The 15,035-nt window shown below is 41.0% G+C and overlaps 2 protein-coding genes across 2 annotated transcripts; both read left to right on the forward strand.

Annotated features, from left to right (window-relative positions):
- The first annotated feature begins 5,212 nt into the window (after positions 1-5,212).
- Positions 5,213-9,371, forward strand: slc3a2b (solute carrier family 3 member 2b). Its single transcript, XM_072662357.1, has 9 exons — positions 5,213-5,321; positions 6,094-6,350; positions 6,470-6,660; positions 7,031-7,204; positions 7,348-7,442; positions 7,590-7,726; positions 8,106-8,415; positions 8,506-8,559; positions 8,649-9,371. Exons 2-9 carry the CDS (start codon positions 6,133-6,135, stop codon positions 8,997-8,999), a joined length of 1,530 nt encoding a protein of 509 aa, XP_072518458.1. The 5' UTR covers positions 5,213-5,321; positions 6,094-6,132; the 3' UTR covers positions 9,000-9,371.
- A 1,004-nt stretch (positions 9,372-10,375) lies between these two features.
- Positions 10,376-14,552, forward strand: calm3b (calmodulin 3b (phosphorylase kinase, delta)). Its single transcript, XM_072661610.1, has 6 exons — positions 10,376-10,774; positions 11,500-11,530; positions 11,628-11,771; positions 11,869-11,975; positions 12,115-12,250; positions 12,451-14,552. Exons 1-6 carry the CDS (start codon positions 10,772-10,774, stop codon positions 12,477-12,479), a joined length of 450 nt encoding a protein of 149 aa, XP_072517711.1. The 5' UTR covers positions 10,376-10,771; the 3' UTR covers positions 12,480-14,552.
- The last annotated feature ends 483 nt before the right edge of the window (positions 14,553-15,035 follow it).

Here is a 15,035-nt window from a genome sequence, read left to right on the forward strand (position 1 = left end):
CCAAAATGGTGACTTTACAGGTGAAGGCAAAATGGTCTTAACTTTGAATGGAAGTCAATGTAAAATAATGTGAGCATTTCTATTGGTCTGTTCATCCAGAATTATTGATGTATGTACAGAGCAGCTACAGGGTTCAGACCAAGGGAAAACAGGAATTTACAGTATGCAAATTTACAGTATGCAAATGCAAAACAGTTGGCAGCTTACTATGCAGCTAGACTAGACTGACTGGACTGTACAGCATTTACACATTACATCCTACATTAAATCCTTCCAAGCTAAATGCTGCACAGAGTCAGCCCAGCTGTATTGCGAGCAGACTGAGAGGCTGTAAATCAGCAGACCCTGATGTTTGAGCACACACAGGAAATTAAAGAGAACTAAAGCCCTCAGCAAATTCAGCAAACAGGCAGATCAAACCTTTAAAGTTGCTTCAGAAAAAGGTTCTTAAACAAACAGACTCAGGCTATATCGTTGATGCTGCTGATTATGTAGGAACTAAATTAGACCTCGCTCAGTGATGAGTGCTGTTTTTGGAAGCTCAGGGCTGATAATATTAGATCTGATCTGAGGTCACTGAGGTAAACCCTTCAGACATCTAATATCCGCTGTGGGATCCAGCAGTATCACAAAAGCAAAGCAGGAAGACCAAAGCAACAGCTTCACTGTAATAATAAGAGACAGGGCAGTGCTCCTGACCAAATATCTAAAAACCGTGCATTACAGTCTATAGGCAAAGAAATGAAATTTGGAAGAGCTTTGTGTATCTGATTGTATTCCCAGCCAAGCCAAAAACATATCGCATTAAACGTTACAGGTAAAAAAAAAAGATATTTAAGCCATAGGTTATGATCAGACATTGTTTTGTTTTTATTTAACCTCCTCAAATTTAGTTTTGTGATTCCAACTACAGTTTATGAGTTGTCAGCCTTTCAACTCAGGGTTATAAGTCACTTTTAATAAAGTTATAAGTGTTATGACCATGTCTGTATGTAAAACTGGACATATGCCATTCAATGTTTTTGACTCATTCAATGTTTTTGAATATCTCTGATCATTTTCCAGATTTTTCTGAATTGAATTAACTGGGCAGTGCAACCTCTCTGAGTAAAACTCACACCTTTCCCATTGGCTTCTGAAACCATCTATTTGCAAACTGACAGTGAGTCAGGGAGGAAATTCAACATTCCCAAATTGCGACACAAATCAATAATCAATCAATAATTACAACAATTACTACAGAAACTACAAAAACTACAGTTAATCAGAGTGATTTGATGTGAAATGGTTCATTGTAAAGAACCTTTGGCTATTTCTTTCCAGTAGGGGTGAACCAAGTTTCATCAACACAAATGTAACCAATTTATCTACCGTTTAAAACCTCAAGTGAACCTGCACATCTTTTCTGAGTCGTTATTTGGAAAGTTAATTAGGACAAATGGCAAAATTGTGGTAAATCTTTGAGGACAATTTTGTCTTACAACTTCCTGCACTTACCTCTTACAAATGCTTGAAAAACAATGTATCAGGCAGTGATTTCATGACAGTTTAGTGTTGAGTAATTTTGGAACATCGGTGGAAATCCCCCTTTAAAACATCATGTTTGGTGTCTGAAGTGTGCTTTTTTAGTTTTGCAGTGATGCTACAAGGTTTATTTGACTGACTAGTAATAAAGCCTTTTCCCACCACATGAAGGAATCTCAAACAGACTTTTTTTTATGAGGTTTTTGACAGTAAATGAAATTGCTCTTTTAATTGGAAAAGTAGCAGCAGTCACGCTGAATCCGTAGGTCATATACCTAAAACTTATCGAGTATCTGAAAGAAAAAATGTGCCAGACTATTTCTTTATTCATTGTTTACTGCATTGGTCAGACTGTCTGAGTCAAAAGTCAATAACATGCATCTGAGGTTTCAGCAGAATGCTGAGTCCACACTTTGCCTTTGCATTGCATTGATTCCTTTGTATTTGCTGCAGTAACAAGTCTAACCAGACTAAGTCACTTTGGTTCATGGTATTTCCATACAAGGTGTAGGCATTTAAGCTATGCTGCAAATTGCTGTGGTTGTAAGAAAACCTCATAGCAGCGACACAGAATTTTATAGTAGCAGAAAACACAGGCTCAACAGTCTGAGTGTTTCTGTCTTACTGTTTCAGGCTTTCTTTTATATTTTTTAAATCAGGCTATTTGTCATGAAATGCTAAACAATGCTGGGTTAAGCTGGCTTGGGTTACCACACCCTGTTGCCACTAAGTACCTTTGCTTGCATACTTATAGAGGAATTCCACTGTTTTTTCTATGCAAGCACGTGGTGGCACTGTTTAAAGTATAAGATACTTAAAGGGCTTTTGGAGGTTCCTCGATTTGAACCTCTGAGGTGCATTGAAGAACCATGAATGAACCTTTTTCTTTTAAAAAACCTTTTCTCAATCACCTTAAGAAGTTCCTCTACAGTTTCAAACTGAAGAACCTCCAAAAGTATCTCACGGATCTTATACTTTTTACAGTGTACTTACTAAATTGTTAAGATGTGACCAAGGAGTTTAAAGCCTTAAGAAGCTACAATACAGAAATCGTTTACATGAAGTGATTACAAATACGCTGGTCGATGCTTTATGATTTTCTTTTTTATTGGATTTTGGCCTGAACTGTTTTTTACATCCTTTCATGGAGGAAAAGTACATGAGGGCGTTGTCAGGCCAAAGGGTCATGCCTGTATTTGCGTTGTAGACATTGTGACACCTGGGTACCACCACCATCACTGCAAGTCAGTCAGTTTATCCACAATGAACCATCACACATCAAAACACTCGTAAACAATGAGTTTACATCTCAATGAATGAGCCTGGCAGGAAACTCGGAAAATCACAATTTGCCTTTACATTTCTGTGAGCAGACACTGGATACAGAGGTTTAAGATAATTGGAGATGTGGCAACAGTCCATAGTATTGATTAGGTGGTCAACTATGTGGGTTAAAGTAATAAAAAGTAAACATATGTTCTAGGTCAATATGATCCAACCAGCAGGTTAGGTTGCTAAATATCTCAGGTTGAGTGGTTTCAGCCCATTGTTTGCATTCAATGAACAGGGAAGCTGCCAATTTGAAACTATAAAACATTAAAAATGAGCTTTTTTAAATGATGAAATGCAATATGGATTTCTGTATACATGCACATGGAGATGCAGACTAAGCAGGACAAAATGAGATAAGTGCAGATTAAGCACATGGTGCTTAAGCAGTGCACAGGAATGCAAAAATCAATGAGAGTCAAGGACAGGAGCTTCACTAACTGACTCCTCAATCACAGACAACTGAAATCAGGACTAGACCAGAGCTGGTGCTCCTTTGTTCTCTAGTTTCAAGCACTGTGCTTCTCCTCGAGTTGTTTTCTTCACCCATACCTCTACTGATCACATCAGTACCGGCTGGCCAATGATGAAAGGCCTGTTCGCACATGTTGTGGAGGGTCTGTCCCTCCTCCACCATTCGTTCAAGCATGGTTCTGAACCACATGCCTTTAAAACTCCATGTCAGGACATCATGTGCCTTGATGTGTTTACATGATATGTGATCCTTTTCCATACCCCTCCGCCCTGAGGGAGGGGCACATACTCTAAACAAGTTGACTGAGGTTTGTCTTAGTATTTGAAACAAACGGCACATTTTAGACCAGGAGGACTCCTAATCTAAATGTAGTCCACTCTTCTGAAATGTCTTCCACTCTAAAGTTCCTTTAATGATCTAAATGTGCTAAAAATACACTGTGGCAGACATGTGTGGGCTTCAAGCTTCTCCAACTGGATCAGGTTTCCGTTTCTTAGTACAGCTGGACAATTCTCGCAGCTCTGACAAACAGCATGAGCCGCCTGGGAGGTCACAGCTTTCTCCCAATCCAGACCCTGTTTACAATGTCCACCCCTGAAATAACAGACATTAGAACAGTATAACATATAATATTCCCAGGCTTTGTTAAAAGAAGCGTGTTACTACTTATAAGCATGAATCCTTGTTTTTGTCAGTCCTATGACAAATTCAATCACATTTGCATAGAAAGGCTGATCTGTGATTACTGCTCATTGTCTTCTAGTGATTCGGTCGCAGTGTGCTGATCAAAGCTGTTATGCACTTTAAAGACATTGCCAGTGCAACTTCACTGGCAGCGCTAGATGTTCAACCCATCCATCTGTTTGTTTTAATGCACTTTGATTCAAATCAGGCATTAACATTGTTCCCATATGCCACAGATTTGACTGTTTGTGCACGGCTTTCACACACTTCACAAAGGAGGAGTGAGGAATTAGGTGAAAGGTTAGACCTGTGTTTTCCTCTCAGACAGCTCAGTCTTTCAGACTGCTTAGATAGTCCAATTCAGGTTTAGCCATGCAACCAAAGAAAGCTACATTTACAGAGCATGTATTTGCATAAAATGACAAATGTGGCCATATGTTAAACTGAGACTCTTATTATTATTATCCTCTCTATTATGTAACTAACTAACTAACCATCTCATATATATATATATATATATATATATATATATATATATATATATATATATATATATATATATGTAGTTGTTTGTAACGGTCTCTCCGGGAATGAAACACAATACCAGCCTAAACTTGTTTGTCTTGAAAACACTTACAACGTGACAGGGGTAGGGCTGGGGGTGCGGGGTGCGGGTACCTCGTAAGACCCTTTTAAGGTGGACTGGTGTTTTCTGCTTACTGAGTCAGAAAAACACGTATTTCCATTGTTTTTCCATCGGTTTTGGGAAGTGAATCTAGCAATGTAGGCGTAATGGTGGCCGAGATCACACGTAACATTTATTAACCATACGTATTTTTTTTCGTATTTACCAAAAAGGTGTAATAAATAAAAAAATATTTATCCCTAGTTTTATTTTTTCCCCAGAAAATATTACTACATCAAGATTCCCTGAAACTACTCTCTGCTTAAACCGAGCCTGGTGGGGGTTGGAGGTCGTACTGTATAAACTCAGGCTTTAAGAATTAGCTCAACGTTTAGCGTAAATAGCAGGTGTGAAATGGGGTCGTACTCTATAAAATTGGGTCATTTTCATATATTAAAACCCACTAACCGAAACCTCAACCTAGAAAACGTTTGATTTAGCAGTTGTCTCTTACTGGGACTGTAGTCGGTTGCGCCACCTTAAATGTGGGCGGCGCCTGGAAGCGCAGGGTCATGACGTCTGTATAAAGACTCAGCATCCTCTGGGAGAGCAGAGAGACACGAGACACAGTGAAAATCCTACGGAACGAGGCCTGTGTTTAACACTTTTTGGTATCTGTTGAAGGTAATAGTCTTTTAAGATGATCATTATTATTATTATATTTTAAGAGTAAAGCCTTAATTCAGTAGTTTATAGAATAACGCCTTTATTGACCTGTGAGTGACACAGAGGAGATAGCTACATGTGATATACGCTTTAAGACGCCTGTTTAAAACGGCTGTAATTTTGTTTTACTCGTTTATTTGTGTCTGTGTAAAAGTAACTAACAAGTTAAAACGTTGAAATTTCACGTTTTTAGTCGTTAAAGTCTCAGTCGGTACCGGAGTAATCCGGGGTTTCGAGTAGGCGACTGTATTGATGTCAGCGCAGTTTCCCGTATGTGGTGGATGATTGGGGAATTAACGATTAAGCTCGGGTTCCTAATAAAACCCCGAATTAACGTTATTGAAAGTATAAAATACTTATTAGTGTTAAATCTAGCGAGTTAGCGCATTCCCTGGCTTCGGACTGGGGTTTAGGCTAGGCTAGTTTGTTGTGAAGGCATCGGCTACATCACGAGCTGAATACCGGTCTATACAGGATTATGTCGTCCTAGATTTGGGTCTTAACTCTTAGTTGGCTTGACTTATTGGCGGGTTTAAAAGCTCTGGTCTGCTTGAATAAGTGCCGCCTTTGTTCGTCGACATGATGACGAACGAGCCGCGGAAAGCCGCCTGATGTTTCGCTGATGCAACAACGCACGCTATTACAGCGAGTCTTCAAGGGGTTGGCGCGTGGCCGCCTCCCAGTTCCTCACAGTCACAGGTCACATTGTGCTCTCCACTGTCTTTTTCAGGTGGAAGTGAAACAGCTGTAGCCTGCAAAATCCGCCAAGATGACCCAAGACGCCGAAGTGGACATGAAGGATGTGGAGCTCAACGAGGTCGATCCGGAGAAGCAGCCCATGACTGGAGGCGATACTGGAAATGGTGACGCCAACTCTCCTGTCACTGAGAAAAATGGCAGTGTGAAGGTGAAAATTCCTGATGAGAAAGAATCCAAGTTTACTGGTCTGTCTAAAGAGGAGCTTCTCAGAGTTGCTGGAACTCCAGGGTATGGTGGCTCTTCATGTATTTATTTATTTGTGTTATTTGTGTTTTATTAAGTCCTGCTAAATCTTGAGACTGGGTTCAGTTCTGTGTTCATCATTTGGAAAATGTTTGCTTCGCTAGGTGGATTAAAGTCAGATGGGCGCTGCTCATTCTCTTCTGGCTCGGCTGGATTGGGATGCTGGCAGGTGCCATCGTCATCATTGTCCAGGCACCCCGATGCAAACCCCTTCCTGAGATGAACTGGTGGGATTATGGCCCCCTGTACCAGATTGGAGATGTTGAATCCTTCACGGGTGATTCTAGCCTTAAAGGTAAGGGAACAAATTATTATTATTATTATTATTATTATTATTATTATTATTATAATTATTATTATTGATGGGGGGGGGGGGCAGGGGGCTTCTGGAAAGTGGGGTCTTGTCCATATTATTGTGGTATTAGATGATGTTCAGTGCACTTGAACATGTTTACCCACTCTACTGGTCTTCATGAATATGCCACTGTGCTGCTAAAGCACGAAAATTCTTTACTTTTGCCTTGTTTTCACTGCTAACTCAGCCTATGATCAGTTGTGCCAAACACTTACATTTATTGTTGTTTAAATGTCTATAATACATGTTACATACACCTCTGTGTAAATTGGAGACTAACTTCAGTTATGCACTGCTGTTTTCCACCCAGGTTTGGAGAAGAAGCTTGACTATGTGAACAAACTGAAGGTGAAGGGTCTGGTTATAGGCCCCATCCATGCCTCAATCCCTGACAAGCCTCAAGACCTGAATTTGCAGGAGATCAGCTCCGATTCTGGCACGCTGGAACAGCTGATTAAAGTTCTTGCAGAAGCACACAAGAAGAGTGAGTCTTCTAGACTGTTCTTTGGACCTGTAGTACTTGTTTGATGAACTTCAGTGGCTTGTATAGGTGTATTAACTGTACATTTAACTGTAAAGGTTTTACATTACTTAGTAAATGTAATGTACATTTTTGTCTTTCTCCAGGTATTTCTGTGGTCTTGGATCTGACCCCTAACTATAAAGGATCAAACCCCTGGTTCTCCAATAGTAGCTTCGGGCAAGTGGCAGACAAAGTCGTGGTATGGCTATTTATTTATATTTATCTATATTTATTATTTATCTATTTATTTAATTTTTTTCCCCACTTGTTTATTATGAATTGACTGAATCAACTTTATTCAGTTTGTAGGAATATTGTTTGCTAATACTGGTCTTGTCTCTTCTAGTCTGCCACTAATTATTGGCTGGGTGAAGGTGTGGATGGAATCCTCCTTCATGGTGTGGAGCATATTGCCGCTATGGACTCCTTTTGGACTACCATTAGAGAAACTGTCAAGAATCACACTCAAGATGAGAAGAAAAAGTAAGTGCAGAACCAGTGATTCATCACCATAGCTTCCACATGGGTGTCCTTAATCACTGATCATTACACTTCATGAGAGTATGGATGGACCCGTGCTGCTTTGCTCTGCTCCTGGAAATCGTATAGTTTATATTGAGGTAGATCAGGTGTGTTGCATCTCTGCTGTGTGAGTAGATCTCTGACCAAGGGGTTCGGTGCTTCTGTATGGGCCAATCAGAACGAGTGAGTTTAGAAGCCATCTTGTGGAATGAGTTGTGGAAATGGGTTGGGTGCCATCTAGTGGTACAAAGCTTACGTTGCAGGTGTTTTATTAAAAGGAACTGCATTCTCTTTTGTTTAGTGATCTCATGTAACTGACCATGATCCTCTCTTGTTAAAGGGCTCTAATTGGAGTTACCAAGTCTTCATCTGTTGCTGATGTGAGCAGACAGTTGAACAAGACTGGTGTGGATCTGCTCCTTTCTGGGATCCTGAAACTTGATTCCGTACAGGAGACCACAGAGGTTGTGGAACGCCTCTACTCTGCCCAGGGCAACCACATAACCTGGAACATTGGGGACCGTGTCCGGGGTCACTTGGCTTCCATAGTAAAGTCTGCACGTGTGAAGCTGAGCCAGCTGCTGCTGCTGACATTGCCTGGTACAGCTGTGTTTAACTATGGAGATGAAATCGGGCTAGAAGATAGTGAGGTAAGAGGGTACAAGTGGTATGATTTGAGAGGGTTAAGGCTGGTCGTCTTGAAAGGTACTAATCTTCCCTCTTTTCTTTTTTTTTTTTAGGGTAATGTGTACCCAAAGATGCTGTGGTTAGAAGCACTGAATGACACTGAAAAGGTACATACAGTTTCCTTCCTCTCAAACTACTCCCTAGCCCAACGCAGAACAGAAAGCACTGACCATGCTTTGCTTTATCTTTCTTGCAGGAAGAGAAGGCACAGCGGACGTCTCTTCATTCATTCTTCAAGTCAGTGAGCGAGCTTAAGGGGAAGGAACGCTCGCTCATGCATGGAGAATATTTACTTCTGAACAGCTCCAGTAATGCAATGGCCTACATGCGCAGGTGGGATCAGAGTGAGCGCTACATAGTTGCTTTGAACTGGCACCCTAGTGAGTCCGTCACTCTACAGCTGTCTCACAGTGAGCTTCCTGAGAAAGCCACCGTCGTCATCACTACTGCTGCAAAACAGCTGGCCCTTGACACCACTCTTAACCTGGCACAGCTGGAGGTGGGGCCACAAGAGGCTGTTGTGCTTAAATTCCCTTACACTGCATAAAAAGAGGGTCCTCACTTTGATGTGAGGTAGAAAAATGTTGCTTGTTGGGCATTCTGTTACTGTTTTTCCCCTTGATGGATGTGGTCCAAATGTACTGAAACATGCACAGTTGATTTTATCAATTTATCAGTTTGATTTTGAAACACGCAAGTAAAGTGTATGCAAATGTGTACTTAAAAAAAAAAAAAAGAAAGTAGGTCAATGTCCTTTTCTTATTGTATTGCTGTGACTAGAAACACATTCCATTGAAAGCATTTTTTGTGATTTATGCAAAAGTTTGGAAAAGTATTGCATGAAAGTAGTCCCTCAACACAAGCCCTGGTCAAAAGAAACATGGGCGGGGGGCATAAAATAAACACGAAAGAGAATTCAGGAGTGCTGTCTTGTGTCGTTTCTTTGGCTGTTGTTCAAATGGGGTTTCCTCTTGTATAATATGTAACTGAGACATGGAAGAATCATTAAAGGCTCTTTCAAGCAAGACAGTGATCTTCCATGCAGGTATACCGGATGGCTATACAGTGTCACTGGGGATCTTTATTTAGAACAATTCATTATGCATTGGGAGTGCTCGGTCTCACCTGGCTATTTTAATACTTATAAAATATTAATCCAGCACAGACGTGCGGCACTGCAAACCTACAAGTAGCTGCCTGGGTAGATTGGCAGAAAAGGAACATGCTGAACGATGACTTGCACCTAAAGATCATTCAAACCTGCATAAGTTCATTTAATTAAGGGCTTGGCCTTGTGTGGCTGAAGAGCATTCTGCCCCATATAGAAGGGATACTATACCTATAAAGTGCACTTGTGATGTATGGCTGGTGATCAAGAGTGTGCAATACTCATCCCATACCAGCACCTAATACTCATGAAAGTAACTTCCACTTGGGAAGTATCTGTGTCTGAACTGGTGCAGATCACATTTAAGGTCCAATCTGTCCTCACACAGCAGTGACTATGGGGCAGTAAAGGGAGATTGCGGAGCTGAATTTGATGCAAGAAAATCCTAAAACCTGACCCCACAAAAACCACACTTAACACCTTTATTAAAAGCAACGATTTCTATAAGGGACAGTCTCTGCAGTCCAGTAAACACACACCTCAACATGTTGTACAACGCCACAGAACAAGATCGGGGTCTATTTTTCCACCAGTACCACTTGGATAATGGCTGGACCTGCCTAACACACGTATTATGAGTATTAAAGGATTCAGACACAACCCTTCGACGTCGCCCCTCTCGGCTCCTACCTGTCTCTTTAAGAGTCCGCCGCGCTCCCTCCTCCCTGTGAGGACTCCCTGACGCATTGCAGGTGGATGAAAACCAATCCCGTAATCCCGTTCAGGTCAGCTGACTCGCGCCATCGCTCTGCTACAAACCCCCTGACCGATCCATTCAAACTTGGAGGCACACCTCGCAAGCACAGGCTGTGGAGTTAGAGCAGTTTGACACAAACAGAAAGAGCGAAGGACCATAGCTGCGTTTTACGCAAAAAGAGGCAGCGGGTCGACCTCGGTCTGTTTGGGATTTGCTTCGTTGTCGTAAGGCTTCGGCGCAAGGAGACCGTGGAGACGGCTTGGTTGTTAGGGAGTGCGACGTCCCGCTTTTGACCGAAGAACCTTCGCGTAGTGATCTGGAAATTTGGGCGCACAGCCGCTTAGCTGCGGGAAGAGCGAGGTGACAAACGGACGACTGGAGACGAAGACAGTAGCGATCTGCCTAATTTATCTACGTAGAAATACAGCAAACCCCTTAACCTCCAATAATAACGATGGTAAGTCTGTTATTAAAGGTTTAACCGTAACTTTGTAACCATTATATGCCGCTGAAAATATGACGATGCGCGGTGAATGAGTTAGCCAGATAGCTAGCACTAGCTAGCTAACAATTGAATTGACTGGTGCGTCTACAGCTAGTTAGCCAAGTGGCTAAGTAACGTCAGTGAGATGCCTAGTGCTACCTAGCTAGCTACCTACTAACACGGCTCCTTAATATACGCTATGCAGCTAAAACTCTATGTAGCCGTTTAATTGTATGCTTTTCGATGGAAAGTCGATGGATGTTCACTTGTTGGGTGAAATCACGCTGGTTAGATTGTGGATGACTTGCAGGCCTAACGCAGTACGGCCGATGCAGCAGTTAACCTGCAGTTGATCAGGAGTGACTGACAGCTGCATCTAATTTGATCGAGCAGACCGATCACAAATGAGCCACAATGAATGTAGCAGTCATCTGTCACTGGGATGTAGCTGTCGTTAGCTACTTATTAGTACAGTACATCACCTCACCTCACCAATAGAGCCCAGTGGAGCACTCAGGATTTCCCCATCCATTTCTGAGGCTGGTGACACAGTGAATCTAACTTGGGCTTCTCAAAGGAAAGCAGTTAAAGTACTGCAAAATAGTCAGGTGCAACTTGGGGAATTAGCTAGCTACAGTTTCCTATACATTTCTTAAAGCATGAACTGAAGACATTTAACATTTATTTTCTGTCAACAGGCTGATCAGCTAACCGAGGAGCAAATTGCTGGTAATTAAACATGTTGAAGCGAGATTTTGATCGTTTGTTATTCCACCGTTTCATCATACGTGATTGATTTACCAAATCTTCCTGTCTGTATTTTTAGAATTCAAGGAGGCATTCTCGCTTTTCGATAAAGATGGCGATGGCACCATTACCACCAAAGAGTTGGGGACAGTTATGCGGTCTTTGGGGCAGAACCCTACAGAGGCAGAGCTTCAGGACATGATCAATGAAGTTGACGCTGATGGTGAGGGAAGGTTTATGTACGCAAATGAGCTCAATTGCTTGAGCCATTAGGAGTGTGCTAATGCGCATTGGAATTAATTGTTTTAATTTGTCCCAAGGTAATGGGACGATTGATTTCCCTGAGTTTCTCACCATGATGGCAAGGAAGATGAAGGACACGGACAGCGAGGAGGAAATTAGAGAAGCCTTCAGAGTTTTTGACAAGGTAAAGAAGAGTTTTTGGGTTCATGGTCATGTTGTATGTATTCATTTTTGTGTTTCAGTACAATAATAAGTATTTGCGCTTTGTGATGATCAGGATGTATTTGCCTTAGCCAGTGATTGACTGACTTATTAATGTACAGGATGGTAATGGCTACATAAGTGCTGCTGAGCTGCGTCATGTCATGACAAACCTTGGCGAAAAGCTGACTGATGAGGAGGTCGATGAGATGATCCGAGAGGCAGATATCGATGGTGATGGCCAGGTCAACTATGAAGGTTAGTTTTTGGATGTGTCCGTGTAGATTTTGTAGTTTTCCAATTAAAGGATGGCCACAGGATATCCTTTATATTAAGTAACTTGCGATCTGAGTTCTGACAACTGTCTCGGCCATATATGGACTAAGGGCAGTGCTTTATCATGTCAGGCCTGAACACAGCAGAACAGAAGTTGACTCATTCATTTCTCTTGTTTTCAGAGTTCGTCCAAATGATGACTGCAAAGTAAACTTGGAAATCCAAAGGACTACAGCAGACCAAACAGTGGGCAGCACTCTCACTGTCAGTGTTCAACAAGCATTCTCAACCATTCTCCTACTGCTTACCATTAGTTAGGTCTCTTCTTCCCTTTCCTCTTTCCTTCATTTGAGCTTTCTTCTGCTTTGCCTGTTTTTTTTTGTTTTGTTTTTTTTTAATTTTTTTTTATATAAAACCTTAAATTGTCAACTCATTTTCCTTGTCTTCACACCCATTTTATTATGATTATTATTATTATTGATTTTCAAGGGAAAAAATATTAACATATACACTAAGTTATGAAGCGTACATATGGTGATGACAATGTTATACATGTATCAATATTTTAAAGATTATATAACATACTATATGGCAAAGAGCAATGCATGCTTTATTTCATTTGGCATGTTTCTGTGCTTCTCTGCTTGCCTCTTTTTCTAACTTGCTAGCTCTTCCTTTAATTGCATGTTTCTCATGCAACCTCTGCTCAGTGGTCTTAGAACTGTATGGTGAACAACCATTCATGGATATCAGGGGCTTTTAACGACAAAAAAAGAAGGTCCAAAAATGTCCACGTACTGTTAGTCTAATAGCTGCGGTTTAGTGTGGGTGTGGGTCTGTAGTAACTACCCAGAACAGACGCTGAGGAAGTTATGGAAATGTGAGGTAGAGGATGGTTTGGCAGTGGGTAGTTGAGGAAAAAAAAAATAGGGGACCAATGTTTGCTAGGAACTGTACTACTTATTTAATTGTCCCTTTCTTAAGGTGGAGGGAGGCGGACGTTAACGATGGGGTTTTAGTTCTGAACACAGGCCTGTATTTCCACGTTTCTTTTAAAAGCCCTGTTAGTCCTGTCCCAAGCATACGCCATCCATCTGTTCTAGACTAGAGAGGTTTAATGGGTCTTTTCAGAGAGGACTTCCCAGCTGTCCAGCTGTTTTTCTACAGACCGAATTTAGTAGTTCGGAGCGCTTGCGGTGTGAAGTTTCGTACTGAAGATGTAGAATAATTTTCATGTCAACGTATGGTCTTACATTTTGATGCTGCACTGTGTCCACCCATGCCATGTAGCTTATTCAGTGTACCATTTTCTGGATTTATGTTCATGGTTCTTCCTGCAGGATATTACAGGAGTATGTTAAGCTGGAAACATGGATCCTGTCTCTGGATGCTTAGGAATGGTGCAGTATTGTGTCTGCAGATAGGACTGTTCATTCTCTATGTTCCACGATGATTGTTTAAGAGCTCATTAAAGTGGCCAGGTTTTCAACACCTAGAGTAAGCTCAAATCTGGCCTCTCAGGGGTTCCTGAGGGCTGCTTTAAGGATCTTTACCATGCTAGCGGTGTAATGGAATTGGGTGACTTTTAAAGATTGACGCATTCAGACCAAATTTGCATGCGCAGATGTTTGCGCAGTGTACATATGTCCACTATCTGGTATATCTACTAACGGCTGACTGAAAAAACAACAGGTTGGTAGGCTTAATTTAACCTGTAGTAACATGCGATTAAACTTCCGCATGGAGTCAGCTTTCTTTTTCAGCGTCAGCTTTTAGCCTTTAAAAGTGTGCCGTTTACCTTCATGTCAGCCTTTTGACAGCATCACCTATTGTCATTGCACCAGGTTAAAAACTGTAGCACTTGCTCACTGTTCTTAGCAGTAAACTTAGGACAGAAATAAGGAAATGTGATCTTGGTGGTAGATGTTAAGTACACATCGGAGAAGCTTACAAGGACCGCACCTGCAGGAAGAATCATACAACGCTTGTAATGTTGCATCCACTATACCAACTTTTTTTTTTTCTACTGTTATGAATGTATTTTTTTTACGTCATTTTAACGTCTTAAGGGCTGATTTACCAGAGAGCAAATAAGCCTAACATTGGACTGAACATGAATTCCACTAAAGAATCTCCGGTTTAGTCCAACTTTAGGCTAAATCTCTGGAAAGGCACCCCTCCTTTTTTTTCTCTGCTCATAATGTCATTTAGGGAAGGTTAAGTTATGCGTTTCATTGCAGAACTGTTATTCTTGCTAAATAAACTTCTGGGACTTGTGTTTCTATATCAAGGCTCTTGTGTTTTATTTATGTATTTATTTGTTCATATTCTTTCATTTTGAATATTGCAAATTTAGTTTGTTATTGCATTTATGTTAATTTTCAGTCATGCAAATGACCAGTGAGGAACAGGCACTGAAAGTCTCTGCATACGGTGTTCATAGGAGTCCTCATACATAAGGATTGTTCCATTCTGGATAGAATTATTTATTTTTTTTTTTTACCAATTTTCTTCAATTCCAGACTGTTTTATGTGTTTAAAAATGATAATTGATGACTTGAATGTATTACTTCTCTTGATATACAGGACTGTTTTTGCATAGAACCAAAATGACTCCTCTAAGCATGATGGCCTAATGGTGAGCATGGTTCTTGATTAGTGTATTTTTAATACTTAAAAACATCTGAACTCTGGATTTTAGACATCCTAGGAGGCTTAATCTCTTAAATATGCTGTGCCTTGATTTATAATGTGTGTATATGAATCT

The sequence above is a fragment of the Salminus brasiliensis genome, chromosome 18, assembly GCF_030463535.1.
Source record: "Salminus brasiliensis chromosome 18, fSalBra1.hap2, whole genome shotgun sequence".
In the NCBI taxonomy this organism is placed as follows: domain Eukaryota; kingdom Metazoa; phylum Chordata; class Actinopteri; order Characiformes; family Bryconidae; genus Salminus; species Salminus brasiliensis.